A 16,260-nucleotide genomic window follows, 5' to 3' on the forward strand; every position below is an offset into this window, starting at 1 on the left:
GTTTGATTATATAAATATTTAAAGAGTGAAAAAAAAAAAAAAATACTTTGCACTCCCCACCAAAATCTTCTACCCAGCAGGAAAACCACTTGCAAATGACTGAGGATGAGAAATATTCAGGCAGGTTTGGGTGAGTGCAGGCTCTCCCCTGCCATGTGTTGCCTTCAGACCCTCCTGCAGTATAGTGGAGTTCATTTAATTTGTTTAAAAGAAAGCAAGACATTGTTAATTAATGCTAACACCTATTATGTCTTTTTCTGCCACAGAAACTCGTCTACTTTGAGAGAGAGAGGGGGAAAAAGCAACAAAAGAAGATCCCAAAGGAGGTGAAGGTCAGCCCCGGGCTGCTGATGGGAGAGGGATCACCCAGGGGGTGATGCCAGCGCTGCCACCATTCACGAAGAGCCTGGCTGTGTCACAGCCAGACCTGTGGAACCTGCAGCACTGCTCACAGCGGTTGCTGAACACTTGGGAAGTCCTTTGGCCGTGGTGATGGGGCTGCTCCCTGCAGCAAAACCTGCCCCAACTTTTCCTCCACAGGACAGGTGCTGGGTTTGAGGAAGATGAGGAAGGACCTGGTGGTGCTGGAAGAAGATGGGACACCTTGAGCCATCAGCTGGGTGCTGGCTGCTGACCAGACGTTTGCCTTCCCCTCCAGCACCCAGTCCCAAGCACGGCTGCGAGAGTGACTTCATGACTTCAGTGATGAGCAACACCAGAGTGGCTTCTCTCTGCATGGGAAGTGTGGCCAAGAGCCTGTCAAGTGACTGAAGGGCTGGAAATTTGCTGCTGGAAATGTGGATGTCACTGAGGTCCAGCAATGAGTGCAGGGGAGCACTCATGCACACTTGTTGGCATGTCACAGGCTCTGAGCTGACTCTGAAACACTTTCTGGGAGAGGAGAGCACTTACAGCACTTCTCTTTCCCCTCCCAGCTGGGAACCAACTCAGCTTCTCCCTTCCTGCTCTCTGTTTATCCCTCCCAGCAGTGGCGGCACAGAAAAATCCCAAGGCTAGAAAGGAGCTCCAGGAACATCTCATCCAGGATTGTGCTTCTCTATCCTTGAAAGATGCTCATCAAACCTCTCCATAACAGCCCCCAGTAATGGAGTGCCCACCACCTTCCCAGGGTGGACAGCTGGCAAGAATTCCTCCCAGTGGCAAAGCCAAGGTGGCCTTGGCACCACCCAGGAACCCTCAAGCATCTTGCAGCCTGTGTACTCAGGGACAGAGCTTGGCCTTCTCATGACAGCTTGATTTGCTCCATGCTTGGCCTGTGAGCATAGTCCACATCCTTTTTGGATGAATCACTCCCCACTGCTGCTGTCAACCTTGAGCCCAACAGAGAAACCTTGTTGTTTTTTCTCCCTTGGTTGTTTCTAGCCAAGCAGTGACTCAGCTGTCAGAGGTGAATAACTCTTCTTGCTTTGTCTGAACACTCATTAACCATCCAGAGCCATAAAAAGCAATTTTTCCATAGCTCTCCCTCCACAAGGCTGGATTTCAGAGCAAGAGGGCTGGCCTGAGATTTAGTGGGAAATATATAAAGATGCTCAATAGCTCTGCAGGGCATAGGAACCCTATATGGTTCTGGGTCACATGGCAGAGGGTTTTATCAGCAGCGATTGAGGGTCTGGGCAGAAAAGAGAAGCAGATCCTACCCACAGCACATAGCAAAGTCTACAGCCATTGCATGGAAATCATTAACAACAAAAATCTGCTACCCCAGGCGTTTGCCTGACTCCCATGCCTGCCCTGGGACCTGCTGCTGTTTCATTTCTCTTCTATTTTTTCATCTTTCTCTGAAATCTCAGCAGCAAGGATTTCCTCATCTTCTTCTGCCGTGGAAATCACCCGAATGGTGACTGAATGATCAGGAGATTCTGAAGAGATTTCTTCTCTCAGGCGGGTTTGTGCTTTGTGGGATGTGACAGGCGATCTCTGGTGCACGGGTGATTTTGGTGGGGTTGGGGTGACACTGGAACCCTGCAGTAAAAAGTAAAAAAAGAGACAAAAGCAACTTTAGCAGATCCTTGCCTACTACCCCTAACATGGCAAAGCCAGGCAGGTGTTCTGTACTTCTACCACAGGATCTCTGCATTGGGATGTCAGCTTGCTGCCAGAAATGCTCCCTGCAAGAGGGGCAGCTGGATTATATCCTGCATGTCTTGAGAAACACAGAGAGAGGAGCACAGCAGAGCTTTCTCACTCCTCCTGCACTAACTCTTGTTTTGCTCCTGAAGCTTCTGGAGAGGCTGATCTTGGCCAACTTGGTCAAACATGGCAGAAGTGCTGTTGTGAGAGAGCAGTCCCAGACTGCCCTGTCCTCCTTTAGACAGGAGCCTTAGAAGCCTGCCCCACGGATGTGCCATGGAGAGGGATGTTAGCAGGGTCCTGCTCACCCATTAGAGGGATTAGTTCCCAGTACATGCACCCTTCAGCAAGTAGGCTTGTTTTCACTCATTCAGAGCCCTCAGTGCCACTGTTCACTGCTGCTAACTGGTTATGAATTAATGTTAAACACCATTTGAAGCCTCTCATGCCTCTGAAGGACTGCAGAAATGCAGCTATGCTTGGCATCAACCTGGTGTTTACCCAGCCCCAAGGCCACCGCACTCCCTACGAGCTCCTCTTTTCCCTCCCTCCACACATCCAGATGTGATAAGTGTGCATGGTTCCATGCTGAGAAGAGTAACAACAAGGTCTGCACTGAGACAGAATTTTCTTTACAAGTTTAGTGGAGACAGTTGGGAAAAAAATGGGAAAAAAACACACAGGGCCATTTTTTCCAGCAGTTTGTGACAAAAAGCAAGGGGGTTCATGCAGAGCTAATAGAATGGTGTTGCCTGCTGTGGAGACCTCTACCCCAACCACATGGGGAAAGCTTTGAAATATTGACTGGGCTGCGAGTGCCAGCATTGCCCTCATCCTGCCAGTACGATTAATTATGAGGGGCTCTGCAGGATGGAAGAGACATCAATTCATCTGTGGCTATAGCCCAGCTACAAATTAGACTCAGGTTTAGCACAGGTAGGCAAAAATATAATGTATTTCCCTTTTGTATAGCAAAACAAACCCCTGTGGGACACTGGCATTCCTCCAAGGGCCTGTACAAGGTGTTGGCTCACCCCTTCCTGTCTGCCCATGCTTTGACAGACCCCAATGTCCTGAGCTCACCCTTTTAAGGCACCTTAACCACTCCAGAGCCGGTGGGGGAGAGCAGACTTGGCATCTAAGGAAGCAAAGCCAAATTGCCACGCTCCCCATGCTGACCTGTGCCTCCTGCATCGCCTTCAGCTCCTTCAGCCTCCACTGGAGCCGCTCCAGGGGCCCTTTGCCCCTCATCCTCCCCGTGGCAGCCAGGGCAGCCTTGAAGAGCTTTGGGGTGTCAGCTTTTGGGAGGATGATCAGTGGATCTCCGGGGTCTCCTTTCTCATCTTTGGGTTTGTTGTTGTTTTTCAGCATTTTCCTACAGCACGGAAAGGGACAGGTGATGTCAGTCTGGGCGCATTCTATTAGCTGGATTTTATAATGCAGAGAAGCCAAGCGGTAAAAGGACAAGGATCTTTTTATGTCTCAGGGAGGGCAGAACAACAAATCTAAGCAATGCTAAAGACTAAACCGAATCTTTTCATGGAATTTTAAACGCAGGCACTTTGGCCACGCTCGTTCCCCAGCCCCACCCACTCTTGGAGGCGAAGGTTCGCAGCCGGAGCCTGCCCAGCCCAGCGGCGAGGGCCGGGTGCCCTCTGCCGAGGGACAGCGGCTCCAGCCCGGAGCTTTCCCAGGGCTTCCCGCACAGGGAAAACTCCGCTGAGACTGCGAAGCCCAGGCTCTGCTGTTTTTAAACCCCCACAGCTTAGAAAGCAGCAGCCCAGCACGCACTTGGCCTTCTTACGCAGCAGTTTCTGAGACTCCGGGTAATGCACCAAAATCTCGTTCAAGTCCTTCTTCTCCAGAATAAAAAGGTTGGCGAAGCCGTGGGCCACGACGTTCGCTGTCCGGCGATTTCCCCCTCCTGCTGCCAGCAAGCTGGGAGAGACAATGCAAGACATCAACACCTCTGTTCACGGGCTCAGAAGGTCAAATCTCCTTTATATGTCTCCATCTCTCTTTTCAGGGGACTCAGAGTTTAATTTTCACTCCCGATGGAATTTACCGTGCACAATTTTTAAAGAATGATAAAGGGAAACTTTTTGTGGAGCACTATATAAAAAATTATTTGCAGGTTTGAAGGGTTAAATATTGCATTTTACACCAGTCTGATGTCTTCTGGGCTGTGAGGAGGCTGCAGTATTGCTGTGTTGCCAACTGGTTCAGGGCTTTCCATGCCCATGAAATGGGTGGATTAATGACTGGGAGACTGTATTTGTGGAGCACCTTTTCTTATCTATTTTCCCATTCCTCCATCCCTATTTCTTTGTTTACCATCACCAGCTCCCCAGGAAGAAGACAACATGATGACAAAAACAGCAGGAAAGCTGTAATTTGTGTACCAGCTGCTGCCCAGTGTTCATGGCTCTCAGTCATGAAGATTAATTGGGGTGCTGCTGATCCTTCCACTTGCCACCCTCCTCACCCAGAGCCCACGAGCTGCATTTCTGTGGCTCCCTGAAAATGCTTCACTCACCTGATTTCTCCAAAGACAGATCCAGCTTTCAGAGTCACCAGCACGGATCTGCCATCGGGTCCCCCCAGCACCTGCACTTGTCCCGCCTGGATAATGTACATCTCGCGGCCTATTTCTCCCTGCAGTGAAGAGGGGAGCTGGGTGGGACACCCAGAAACAGGGAGGCCTTAGGCATGCCCTATGCAGCATCTTGCTGGAAACCCCCGTGATCCTATTGCCCTCTTTGAGCTCCCAAAATGTCTGGATGGTGCTCACTCCTGAGCATTCTCATCCAAGCATCCCAAAGACTCCAGCGAGTTTTCCCCTGCTCTCCTGCTGTTCAGAGCTGCAGCAGAAGAGGTCAGTCTTTGTACAAGACCAGCTGCAACCGAGGATGTTTTTGATCCAAATTCCCTCCCTGTGAAGTGGCTCACCAGGGTGATGGGCCAGGCCTGGCTTTCCTAGTGCCCTGCACAGCCTGGCCGGGACTCCAGGCATCTTGTTACCTTCTTGCACACGTAGTCGTTGGGCAGGTAGACCACTGATCTGAGCCGCTTCAGCATGTCAAAGATCATCTGTCTGTCACAACCCTGAGCCCAAACAGAGCCAAAACATGCCAGCATTAGTCTGTGCTGGTGTGGCAGGCTGTGTCAGCCAGGGCCTGTGCTGCAGAGGGTACCTGGAAAAGGGCCACTTTGCTCACGATGTTGTAGTTCACGTCGATGGCGATGTCCAGCCTCATCTTGTCTGGCAGCTGCACCAGCAGCTCTGACTCATCTGTGAGACAAAGCAGAAAAGTGGCTGCTTCCAACACTTGATCCAAGAGTGTGGGATCCATGTGGCAGTGGGAAAGCAGCCCATGTTCTGGTGGCAGAGGGCAGGAGCCAGCTTGCACAGAAGGGTCTCCTCCAGCCTCTGCCCACCCAGCAGCCTGCAGGTCTAAATGTCTGAAGTGTGATGGAAAACCACCCTTTGCATTATCCCTGCCCTGATGGCACTCAGAAACAGACCACTGAGCCCAGGTCAGCATTCTTCTTGTCCAGGAGGGTGGGCACAGAGGTTCTGGTCCTGCCTGATGACTTAGTGGTAGGGTGAGCTGGTGGCTTTGCTGCTGGACACACTCTGGCCAGTGACTGACAGTCACTGTCCTCTCTCCAGGGCACGTGGGACACTGGACTCAGTGTGCTGTGAGTGACGCCAAATCACCAAAGTGCTGTGACCCAGTGGCAGCCTGTGAACCCTATAGGTGGGCAAACGAGCCCCTATACTGAAGAGTAAAATAAGCCATCCTCCATCCCCAAACTGTAGCTAGAAACATTTCAGCTCTGCAAAGCAACCACAGTAAAACGCAAGATACATCACTGACCCTCGGAGTGGCTGGATCTCACCTAGCATGCCTTGAGAGTGCCACGTGTATTCATACCACGTCTTCACCCGGTTCTGAACACTTTTGGGGATCTTGTAGAAGTTCATGTATTTAATGGTGCTGTCCATGCAGCTCCGATAGTAAGTCTGCCCTGCAGTAGCGGCGCCGACCACGTCTCTCATCTGAATGGAAGAGGTGGAAGAGAACTTTTAGTTGCTCTCACTTATCCATCAGCAGGTTAAGCATGTAAGCCAAGCCCTAACAGCATCTGCCAAATCCTTTTTGTCTTGCACCAATGCTGGGCAGTCCTCCCATGGGGAAAACAAACCTGGAGATGCAAACCTGTGGATCAGCCCCACCAAAACCATCCCCACTCGAGGCTGGGAGCCCCCCTCGATGCCCACTCACCTGCCCTATCATGACAGAGAAAGCAAAGACGCCTGTGAAGTAGTTCAGCAGCTGGAAGACGATCTCAAACAGTGTCTTGGGGTCTGGCAGGCCCCCGATGGTGATGAGGGTTTTGACTGCCCAGTAGTAACAGCGGATGTAGCTGGGAGGAGAAGAGGAGAAGAGAAGCGGAGAAGGGGAGGCAGCTTTGAAGGCATTTCTGTTTCACCCCTCAGCACTGAGCTCATGGCCTCTGGCTGTGGCAAGCCAGAGCCTGCTGAGAGTAATTATGGGTGACAAAGGGAAAGGGCTTCAGACTCCCCACCACACCTGCAGGTGCTTCTGGAGATGCTACAGAAGCAGGGGGACCTATGGTCCCTCCAGGAACCTCCACATGGGAGGCTCAGCTGCTCTGGTTACTCCTGTTTTCTGCTTCTTACAGCTCCACTGCCATAAACCAGCAACACATTTTCAGCAACATTTACACTTTTAGAAATCATCAGGGGAAAAAACGTGTTTGTAAGCAAATTGTTGGCATGGGATTTAGGAGATGCCAAGTGAATTCCTGATTCCCTGGTCCTGGGCATTCCCTTGGGTGTTTTCTTTACACCTGGAGACAGACACAGATTTGTATATCATACAGAATAAAGAAAAAGTAGCAACACTGACAGAGGTGTGGGCATTCATCTTGTGAGCGAAGGACTCTGCCTGTGGCATCCATCACTGACAGCACAGTGGACATTTAACACGTATATTACCATGCTGAGGGCAAGGGCTGGCCACTGTCCCCATCCCACAGCCTGGGAATGAGGGCACTGGGCTGGTCAGAGGGGCCTGACACAGGGTACAAGGACACACAGCATCACTCCTCCATCCCAACCTGGCAGCAGCTCAACACAGACAGAAGCAGGGTTCATACTTCAATCCTGCTTGGTCAGGGAGCATTCCTTTGCTTCCCAGCACCAGGACCCCACCTCTTCAGCTGCTTCAACCTGCCACTGCTTTCCACCTGTGCCCAGCTGCAGCCTCTTCATCTTGCAGCACTGTGTATTACAGCACATCCCATCCCTCCTGTCCTTGCCGTTCTCCCTTCTCCTGGCATTCCCAACCCTTTGCATCAGGGGTTTTATGAATCCAGCTGCATCCCAATACCTCCCTTACTGCTCCAGCTCATTGCAGCAGGCTGTGCTATGTGAGACCCCCAGCCCTGGCTTGTACCTGTTTCCTTCCCCATCATAGACCCAGGTGGTGGAGCCCAGTCCTTCGTAGGCTGAGGCCCAGTAGTAGAGGCAGGAGTTGACGTGCAGGCTGTACAGTAAGTAGGCAGTGGTCCGAATCACTCTGCGGGAAAACCAGGAGAGAGCAGGAATGGAGATGATGTGTGCTGGAGAAGGATGCCAGGTCCCCCCTGGTATTAGCAGGAGCCTTGAAGTGATGACCATACAGGTTCTGCCAATGCAGGAATCACAGAGCACCCCAACCCTGCTGCTGCCTCCTGCAGCCCCAGAAGTGCCAGAAAAAGTGGTTTATCTGCTGATGGGCTCCTCTTCACTGCCAGCACCCCTGTCCCCGTGGGTTGGAGAGAGGTGATCCTACCCATGCAGGGTTTTGGACCCCATGTCCCACTGCATCAGCCAATGTCCATGTCACCCAGCCCAGGCACAGCAGGAAAATAAATCAGGGACCCTGAACAAGTGCAGAACGAAGTGAACCTTCCTCCCCAGTGGCAAACAGCAATTCCATGCTTCCTCTTTCCCCCATGCCCCTCACCTGTAGATGTATGCCTTGGTCAGGATGGCCTCCAGACGGTTGTTGAACTCAAAGAAGGCCATGTACTGGGAGGAGAAGGAGAATTGCATGTTCCAGGTTCCCCATTGGGAGAGTCACCTCCCCATAAAAACCCTCTGCCCCTCCATTTCCCTCCTGCAGCCTGCCTGCAGCATGGAGTGTCACAGACAGATTTGTCTCCATCTATAAGTGCCCTCTAGTCAAACGTGAGTGGTTCCGGATTGAAATGAAGTGTTTGACCAACAGCCTTGCAAAGCCTTTGGGACAAAACTTCCCTCCATTTTATAATCCTCTTGTCATCATCAATGAGTCTAACCAGCCATAGCTCACCCCAGGCAGCACAGGACTCCTCCACGTCCGCTGCAGCTGCTGTTCTGCCTGGCTTTGTAAGCTCTGACTCACCTTCAGACAGCGAGGAAAGCGCAGCAGGGGGTTGACACCGACTTTGAAGTAGAAGAAATCCAGGGGCAGGAGGCACAGCACATCCATCTGAGATCCACACAGGGAGAAACCGCTGTGGGGACCTGCAGCAGCACTGGGGTGGGGCTGCAACCCACAGGGCAGATTAAAGATTCAGATGAATAAAGAAAATTATGACAGACCTTGAAGCGTTGTGAGTGCAGGTAGTTTTTTTTCATGGCCTCTTTGTCAGTCTGGTTGGGAACAGGAAGGAGAGAGAGAGGAATATTGATTATTGCTTAGAGAAAGGAAAGCTAGGGCCAACGTGGTCATGTTTCTGCACCACAACAGGGAAGATGCTCCCTTTGTGTCTGGAAAGGGGAGCAGAGCAAGTGGAGAAGACCTGGCTGTATGCCATCTTCCCATCCTACCTTGGGACATCCCGTGTTGATTTTGCATCCCAGAAAAAGCACATCACAGTGCCAGCACCACAAAAATCAGCATTTGCAGGGGAAACTCCCTGTCTGAGCATCTGCATGGCCATGGGAAGGCTGTACCCTCAAGGTGTGATTTTTCACAGTTTGTTTAATTGAATATGGAAATGAAATCAAGGGCTTCCCTTATCTCAGACATGTGATCTATGTGTTCAGATTGCAATTGCTAATGCATCCTGCCTGGCATGCTCCTGAAAATTAACTCCAGAGTTACGCCCATGCCCAAGGTTGGCAGCTCACGGCTGTGCCAGGGCCAGACAATGAGCACCTCACCACGGGCAGAACCACCCCATGGAGCAGCACCCTGCAGGCATCCCTACCCAGGAACAGGGCTACCACAGACCACACAGTTTCTAGATAGGATGGTATTGATTTCATAGGAAAAAATGGTGTGTTTGGCAGACAAGAAGACTGCCAGCTTATCCACTCCATGTCAGGAGAGATGCTTGTGGTTTCTGAGAGTGGAGAGCCCTGATGGCTATGGCCATGGTGGGAGGGCTTGGAGAGCTCGATTCAGACACCAGCACCACCCATGTCACTCGGGGTGATGAGGGTGGGAGGCCCCCAGAGCTGGCCCCTGCTGGTGGCATGCAGTGCCCTGCCACTCACGATGATGTCTCCCCCCTGAACGAACTGCAGCCGGGTCTGAAAGACGAGGATGTCCAGCAGATAAATGAGGTCACAGAGGTAGTCCACCAGCAGCCAGTAGTGGATGTTTGCTGGAGTCTGGTAGGGGAAAGCCCAACGGACAGGGATCAACCAGCAGTTCCAGTTCCAGGCCATGACAACGAAGAACAGCCACAGCACGTACATCAAATCTGCACACAGGGAACAGCACCAGATCAGCTGGGCAGACATCCCTCCCCTGTGTGAATCCTTTACACAAAGGGGTTTTCATCCCCTGACCTGCCCTCAGCACAACAGGAAAACCTGCAGGAAGTCTCTTGGTCACAGCGTTAAATTGCAGATGAGCTGGGCTCTAGCACAGGATGAACATCCCTGGTCACAGAGCACACCATGCCTTATCAAAAAGCTTCTCCTAACTTTGCTCATTCAGCTATATTTGCTTTTGCTTTGCTCCCACAACACCAACTTCCCTGTTTTGCTTTCTCCCCTCCAGCTGTGCTGAACTGGTGGCCGGCTGCCTGAGCCCAGGGGCTTCCAAAGGACTGAGGAATATGAAAGACTAAGGAGAGAGCTGGGCTTCTGCGGGGTGGCCACAAGGCAGTGGATTTTTCTTTTGTGGTTTTAACTTTTTTTGGGGGGTATCCACACCACGGGGAAAGCAGAATGCCTGGTCATGCTCCTGACACCCACAGCTGGAAGTATTTAGGAAAGCCTGTGCCTTATGGAGGAATTTAAAATTCTGGGCTTTAGTGAAAACTAAGGTGTGCCTTGCTTAGTTCTCCTCCCCTCTTTACACCTGCTCCCCTCCTCCCCATCTCTCCCCCAGTCCCACCAGCTCACCCCCAGCCCAGGCACGAGGCCGTGCTCCATCACTCACTGGTGAGCGGGTCGATGCTGCTGGGGAACTGGTAGCTTTTCAGGCGGTCCAGCCAGGGCCGGGACTTGAATGTGCAGCACAGCATCTCGCAGTAGTGGTCATCCCCCAAAGGCTTGTCCTCTGGCTCCCCTCCTGGGGCAGGCACCGCTGCTGCAGGTGCTGGCTTGGTGGGAGCTGAGAAAGGACATAGAGTTATTTCAAAGGGCAGAAACTCTTCTTACTGCAGTTTGTTTTAAGGTCTTTAAGCTGTTAATAAAGCAGCTGCCTCCCAGAAAACACAGCCTGTGTGGGGACCCACCAGGGGAACACTCCCAGCCCCACCTGAACTCACATGCCACAGGGCTCTCATCGTCCGAGGTGACATCGGGGTCAATCAACTTCTCCTTCACCTTCTCGGTCCTCTCTTTGAAGAGCCTCACGAGCTCCTGGAGCCGGGTGTTGATGACGGCACTGCTCAGGCTCGTGGCCGAGCCGATGCGCTCGGGCAGGCTGTGGGGAGACCAGCGGGAATTTCCTGAAGGTAGGAAAGCCCCAGAGCAGGTCCATGGGATCATAGAATCCTGGAATGGTTTGGGTTAGAAGGGACCTTAAAGCTGATCTCATTCCAACCCCATGCCACAGGCAGGGACACCTTCCTTAAGACCAGGTTGCTCCAAGCCCCATCCAACCTGGCCTTGAACCATGACCCAGTCATGATCCATTCTTTAACCTACAACACCTGAATTAGGATTTACCTGTATTTATTTGGGTATTGTATAGTGAGAAGAACACAAAGCAGCACGGCTCCCTCTCCCTTTGGTTTCCCAGCACTGTAGGATCTTTGCTGTTTCCACCCGAGCCCTGGGATGTGAACCCCTGGCTGACCCAGAGCCCCTGGGTCCCATTACACACCTTTTCCTCTGCTCCTCGGCCCAGCCCAGCACTCGGGTGGGGGACTGGCTCCCCAGCCCCTCGTCCAGACCATCCTCTGGGAGCAGCTGCTTCCTCCTGCAGACACAAACACAGCAACAGAGGATGGGCTTCTCTCCCACTCTCAGCTGGTTCCTCTCCCTCCTCTTCCTCCTCCTCCTCCCAGGTGTCATCTGTTTTCCATTCCCCCTTCTCCTAGTAGGGTCAGTTTCCCCTAATTTTTGACGTTGCCTGGAGTAAATGGGAGTGAACCCCCACTGCTACTTTCCTGCTAAAGCCCTGTTTCTCCCTGAGCACCAACAAGCCCTTGGCTCCATGGACATGAAGCCACCTGGCTCATTTTGCAACCCAATTTGGATACCTGGCAAAATGCACAGAGGGCAGGCATCACCCTGTGCTTGCCCCCAGTGCCATAGGAGCACATCACTGCACTTCAAGAGGCAGGCAAGGAAAGTGCAGTGCCAGCGATACCTAGAAGTTGTGTCCTAACACAGCTGGGCACAGATGGGTTTCTCAGATGACTTCCTTTCATGTGAGCAAGCAAGGTGTCAGAAGGGAAACTGAATATGCAGATAGCAGTCCCAGCAAAAATCTGGACTGGTTTCCAAAGCTGCAGCCAAGCCCAGAATTTTAACTGTAATGAAGGAATGATCTCCTGCCACCACAGCTGCTGATTCCCCTGGCCATGGCACAAAATGTCTTAGTGCTGTGTGTGGAGCAGGAGCAAAGCAGGATGCTGAGGCAGGTCATCCTGCCATCACAAATCTCCCAAAGAAAGCCACATGCTGTGAACCCACCACCTTCAACCTTGCTGGCTCTCAGGTGTGTCCTGCTGGGAGGTGGAGCAGGTGAACAAGACTGATGAACCTTCACTTCCCAAGTGCCCATTGCAGGGGTGGAGGAAAACCACAAACCTCCTTTTAAAGTGCCCTCAGATGTGGATGGAGGGGTTCCCCAAACCATCAGTTTGGAGAAATAGTCATGCCAAGGTCCATATTGTTGTTAGGACAACATCCATTGCCTCTCACCAGTTCCAGCTGCCTTTCCCCTGCCTCTGTCCCCTCAGGGCACCACGCTGCCCTGCTGGCCTGTCCTCATCCCTGAGCAAGCCCAGAAGCCTGCACTGACAGCACCTTTCTCTGTAAAGGGGACTGTGCAGCAGCAGCCCACACACACCCTCCCCGAGCAGCCAGCTGGGATGAAAGGCCCCATCACAGCCTAAACATTGCTCTGGTTTTGGTGCCCTTGGAATGCTGCAGCCAGAGGCCACAGGCACTAGTACTCGTGGGATGCATAGGGTCCCTGCCCATATGGCATCAGCCAGAGTATCCTGGTATTCATCTGCAGGAGCTTGTTTCCAGGCTCCAATAAGATGTGTGGCTTATTTGTGATGAGTCTTTTATGACTCTGTCTAAACTGTTTTAACTTAAATCCTTCACAGACTCACGTAAGAAATAACTCAAGACTGTGGCCAGCAGAAGGGATTTAGGGATAACTGAGTGACTGCTCAATGCAGAGTTATGTCCTCTTCCCCTGGAAACACCAGCAGGAGATGAGCATTTTCCTTCTGGTTCACAATAATTAAATTTTAGCTCTTTGTGTAGGAGAATAGGAGTTCCTTGCTTTTAAAAACACCCAGCTCTACCAAAGGACCTCCAGTGTTGCTTTGAGACACTCCCTGGAGACCCAGCAGAAAGGTTTATATGCTCACACGTGTAACTGAAATATGTTTAATGCTGTCAGTATTTTCCCTGCAGGTATTTCACATGAAGCCTTGGGCTCTGCTGTCCCAGTTTAAACAGCTGTTCAACAGACTGGATTGTGGACATTTTTGCCATTTTATTTGCTCCTCCAGGAGCTTGTTTACTAAAAGATCCAAACTATTAAGTGAGAATGACTACAGCACCTGATTTACAGCACAGAAAAAGCCTCCACTTTAGTTTTCATTTTTAACCCTCTGCAAGAGTGAGCCTCAAAAAATCCTAATGCCACAACAGAAAAAGATCCATCAGCTTTCTCTGGCCTAAATTTTAAAGCTCAGTTTTAATCCTCCCCCTCTCTAAGCATAGAATCACTGAATGATCTGGGTTGGAAGGGACCTTAAAAGACCATTTAGTCCAGCTCCCTGGTATGGGCAGGGACACCTTCCAACTAGACCAGGTAGCTCCAAGCCTCATCCAACCTGGCCTTGAACACTTTGAGGGATGGGGCTTCTACCACTCCTCTGAAAGCACAAACTCAGGGGGGACATGCTACAAACCCTTGCAACAAAAATACAAGAAGAAAATTTTTTTGTTATGATGATGAAGGCTCATATCCAGCACATGGAGCATCTGTGCTGTGGATTTGGGAACACAGACACATAGACAAGAGACAAATGGGCTTTGACCATGGCCTGGGGATTGAGCCCTCTCCAGAAGGACACGCAGACAGGACTAGGGACAGCCCACAAAAGCTTTAAACAAAACATAACCATTTAAATAAAAAACGCAAACAAGAGGCAAAGCTTTCGCCATCTCCTCTGCTGTGCACCAGGGTGACACCCGCTGCACACACATCACTGTCCACATCTGCTGGAAATGGGTATCTCCACATGGTTGTATCAGTTTTCCTGTCCTGGCACCCTTGGGGGAGCCAGGGACCGCGCCTGGGCAGAGCCATACCTGGGGGATGCTGCGCCGGGCACCGCCAGCAGGTTGGGAGCACTGGCGGTGGGCAGTGGTAAAGGGGTAGCATGGATCTCCACAGCATGGCCTGGGCTGTCCACATCCTTGATCTCCAGGGTGGGGTAATTACCTGCTCCGTGGGGAAGGACAATAATGGCAGGTGAGGGGGGTGCAGGGCCCTGCCTGCAGCCAGGATGGCTCCCCAGACCCCATCGCTGCCACAGAGCTGCCCCCAGGCCCTGCAGCATGTTGGGTGGCCTCTCCTTCTCCCTCTGTTCCCTTCTTGCCTAGCACTCCTTTCTCCTAAGCATTTGGAGCACTTCTTTATCTTTTTTTTTGCCCAGTTTTTAACACTCTAAGAACTGCCATCTGCTCCCCTTCTGCTTGCCCAGCTTGCAGTGATTGCAGCTACTCCATCTGAGTGTTGGGTTCCCGTGGTCTGGAAAACAGTGGAGATTAGGATTCCCAGCTGCAGGTGCTATGCAGGAATCCAGGATTTCCAGGAGCAAACCTGGTCCTAGGGTGTAGAAATTCTCCTGGTTCTTCTGAATGTAAACATATGGATCGTGACAGCTCTGAATCACACAGTGTTTGCTTTTCATGCAGAATAAGGCACTATTTAAATAAGCATTTATGGCTTCTTTCTTTTGCAGAGGTAATAACTGCTTCCTGCCACAAGCGAGGTTAGAAGCAGGAAGGTTGGATGTTTATAGTGGGCAAAGAAAGATGCCAGTTGTCCAAAGCAGAAATAGCACTGGGGGTTACCTTGGCCAGACCCCACAGTTGCTCAGCTGTGAAATGTAATCTCTTTTCCTAGCTATTTAACAAAATACAATTAATTCCTGCAGGATTTCTTCTGTGGGAGGTCTTCACACATCTGAAAGTCCCCATGCACACCCTCCTGCTTCACACTGATGTGGAACTAGTGGATCAGAGTGTGACTTGATTAAATCCCTGGGAAAAGGCCTGTTTGGGTTGCAAAGTTAAAATCCTGTTGCATGTAAGGAAAAGCAGCAGAATTTGGCTTGCTGGTTAAAAACAAAGCGAAGCAAAGCTGCAGAAAAGGCAGAAAGCCGTGAACAGCAAACCTCCACCATTCTCTCCTCTTAGTATGAGCAGGTTGCACAAATGCTGGAGAGAAAACTGTGTGCAGTGATATTGCACCCCCTGCCTGCAGGTCCTTCAGGAGAGCTTTTCTGAGCAGCTCTAAACACACAGCATTTGCAAACACCCTCTAGGCTTAGCTAAAAAGGCACATAGTGGTGAGGCAGAAGCAGAAAAACACGTGAATTTTGTTCCCCAGCCTCTGTGCTGCAACATGAAGCGTGCTTTTATTTTTTTAATTCTTTTCCCCCCAGAAAGCAACAAAAAAAGCAACTCCAGGAATCCCCCCCTGCACCCCTCTAATTACGCAAGGCCATCGTCCAAGCCAACACTTCTAATACCTAGTGGGGATTGCTCCTCAGTGCAAAAATTGGGGTTGACAAATCCAGCCTTTGGCTTGCTGGCGACAAGGACGGGGGTGCAGGCGGCAGCGGTGGCTCGGTAGCTGGGGACATTGGGGAGCTGCTCTAGAGCCCCGTGGCCGGGAGGGGAGGGGTCCCCGCCAGCCAGTGGCTTGTCATGCACCAGCCGGTCTAGCTCGACGTCCCGGGCCCGCCTGGCCATGCTGCTAGGAGCCTGCTAGGTGCTTCAAGCAAAGGACAAGGCATCTGAAGCTGCAACAAAACACAGAGTGGTTTGAGAGGGGATGGTTGTGTCACGGTGGAAATGTGGGGCTGACGGGGGTTTGGGGCTGCCTGCTGCTCACAGGTGTTGGTAGCACACGGCTGCAGTGGTGGGCATCCTACCATGTGTTTTTCACGGAATCATGGAAGGCTAAGGGTTAGAAGGGACCTTAAAGATCATGTCCCATGGGCAGGGACATCTCCCAATAGACCAGGTTGCTCAAGGCCTTATCCAGCCTGGCCTTGAGCACTGCCAGGGTTGGGGCATCCACAGCCTCCCTGGGCAATCTGTTCCAGTATCTCACCACCCCTCACTGTGAAGAATTTCTTCCTAATATTCTAACCTAAATTCCCCCTCTTTCAATTTGTACCCATTAATCCTTGTCCTATCACTACAGTTCCTGACAAATT

At 51.5% G+C, this 16,260-nt stretch overlaps 1 protein-coding gene across 1 annotated transcript in view; it reads right to left on the reverse strand.

Annotated features, from left to right (window-relative positions):
* CNGB1 (cyclic nucleotide gated channel subunit beta 1) overlaps positions 1–16,260 on the reverse strand; it is a 26,953-nt gene continuing 10,693 nt past the window's right edge. Inside the window, exons 17-33 of the mRNA XM_082290119.1 lie at positions 14,120–14,252; positions 11,439–11,534; positions 10,879–11,036; positions 10,548–10,721; positions 9,653–9,861; positions 8,753–8,803; positions 8,553–8,639; positions 8,133–8,197; positions 7,581–7,703; positions 6,384–6,525; positions 5,998–6,157; positions 5,289–5,386; positions 5,116–5,199; positions 4,631–4,749; positions 3,886–4,032; positions 3,274–3,469; positions 1–1,986 (exon numbers count right to left, since the gene is read on the reverse strand). Of these exons, the coding sequence (XP_082146245.1) occupies positions 1,774–1,986; positions 3,274–3,469; positions 3,886–4,032; positions 4,631–4,749; positions 5,116–5,199; positions 5,289–5,386; positions 5,998–6,157; positions 6,384–6,525; positions 7,581–7,703; positions 8,133–8,197; positions 8,553–8,639; positions 8,753–8,803; positions 9,653–9,861; positions 10,548–10,721; positions 10,879–11,036; positions 11,439–11,534; positions 14,120–14,252 (2,255 nt within the window). The 3' untranslated portion in view covers positions 1–1,773. The remainder of the gene's footprint in view (positions 1,987–3,273; positions 3,470–3,885; positions 4,033–4,630; positions 4,750–5,115; positions 5,200–5,288; positions 5,387–5,997; positions 6,158–6,383; positions 6,526–7,580; positions 7,704–8,132; positions 8,198–8,552; positions 8,640–8,752; positions 8,804–9,652; positions 9,862–10,547; positions 10,722–10,878; positions 11,037–11,438; positions 11,535–14,119; positions 14,253–16,260) is intronic.

The sequence above is a fragment of the Coloeus monedula genome (assembly GCF_965178545.1).
Source record: "Coloeus monedula genome assembly, chromosome: 13".
Lineage (NCBI taxonomy): Eukaryota > Metazoa > Chordata > Aves > Passeriformes > Corvidae > Coloeus > Coloeus monedula.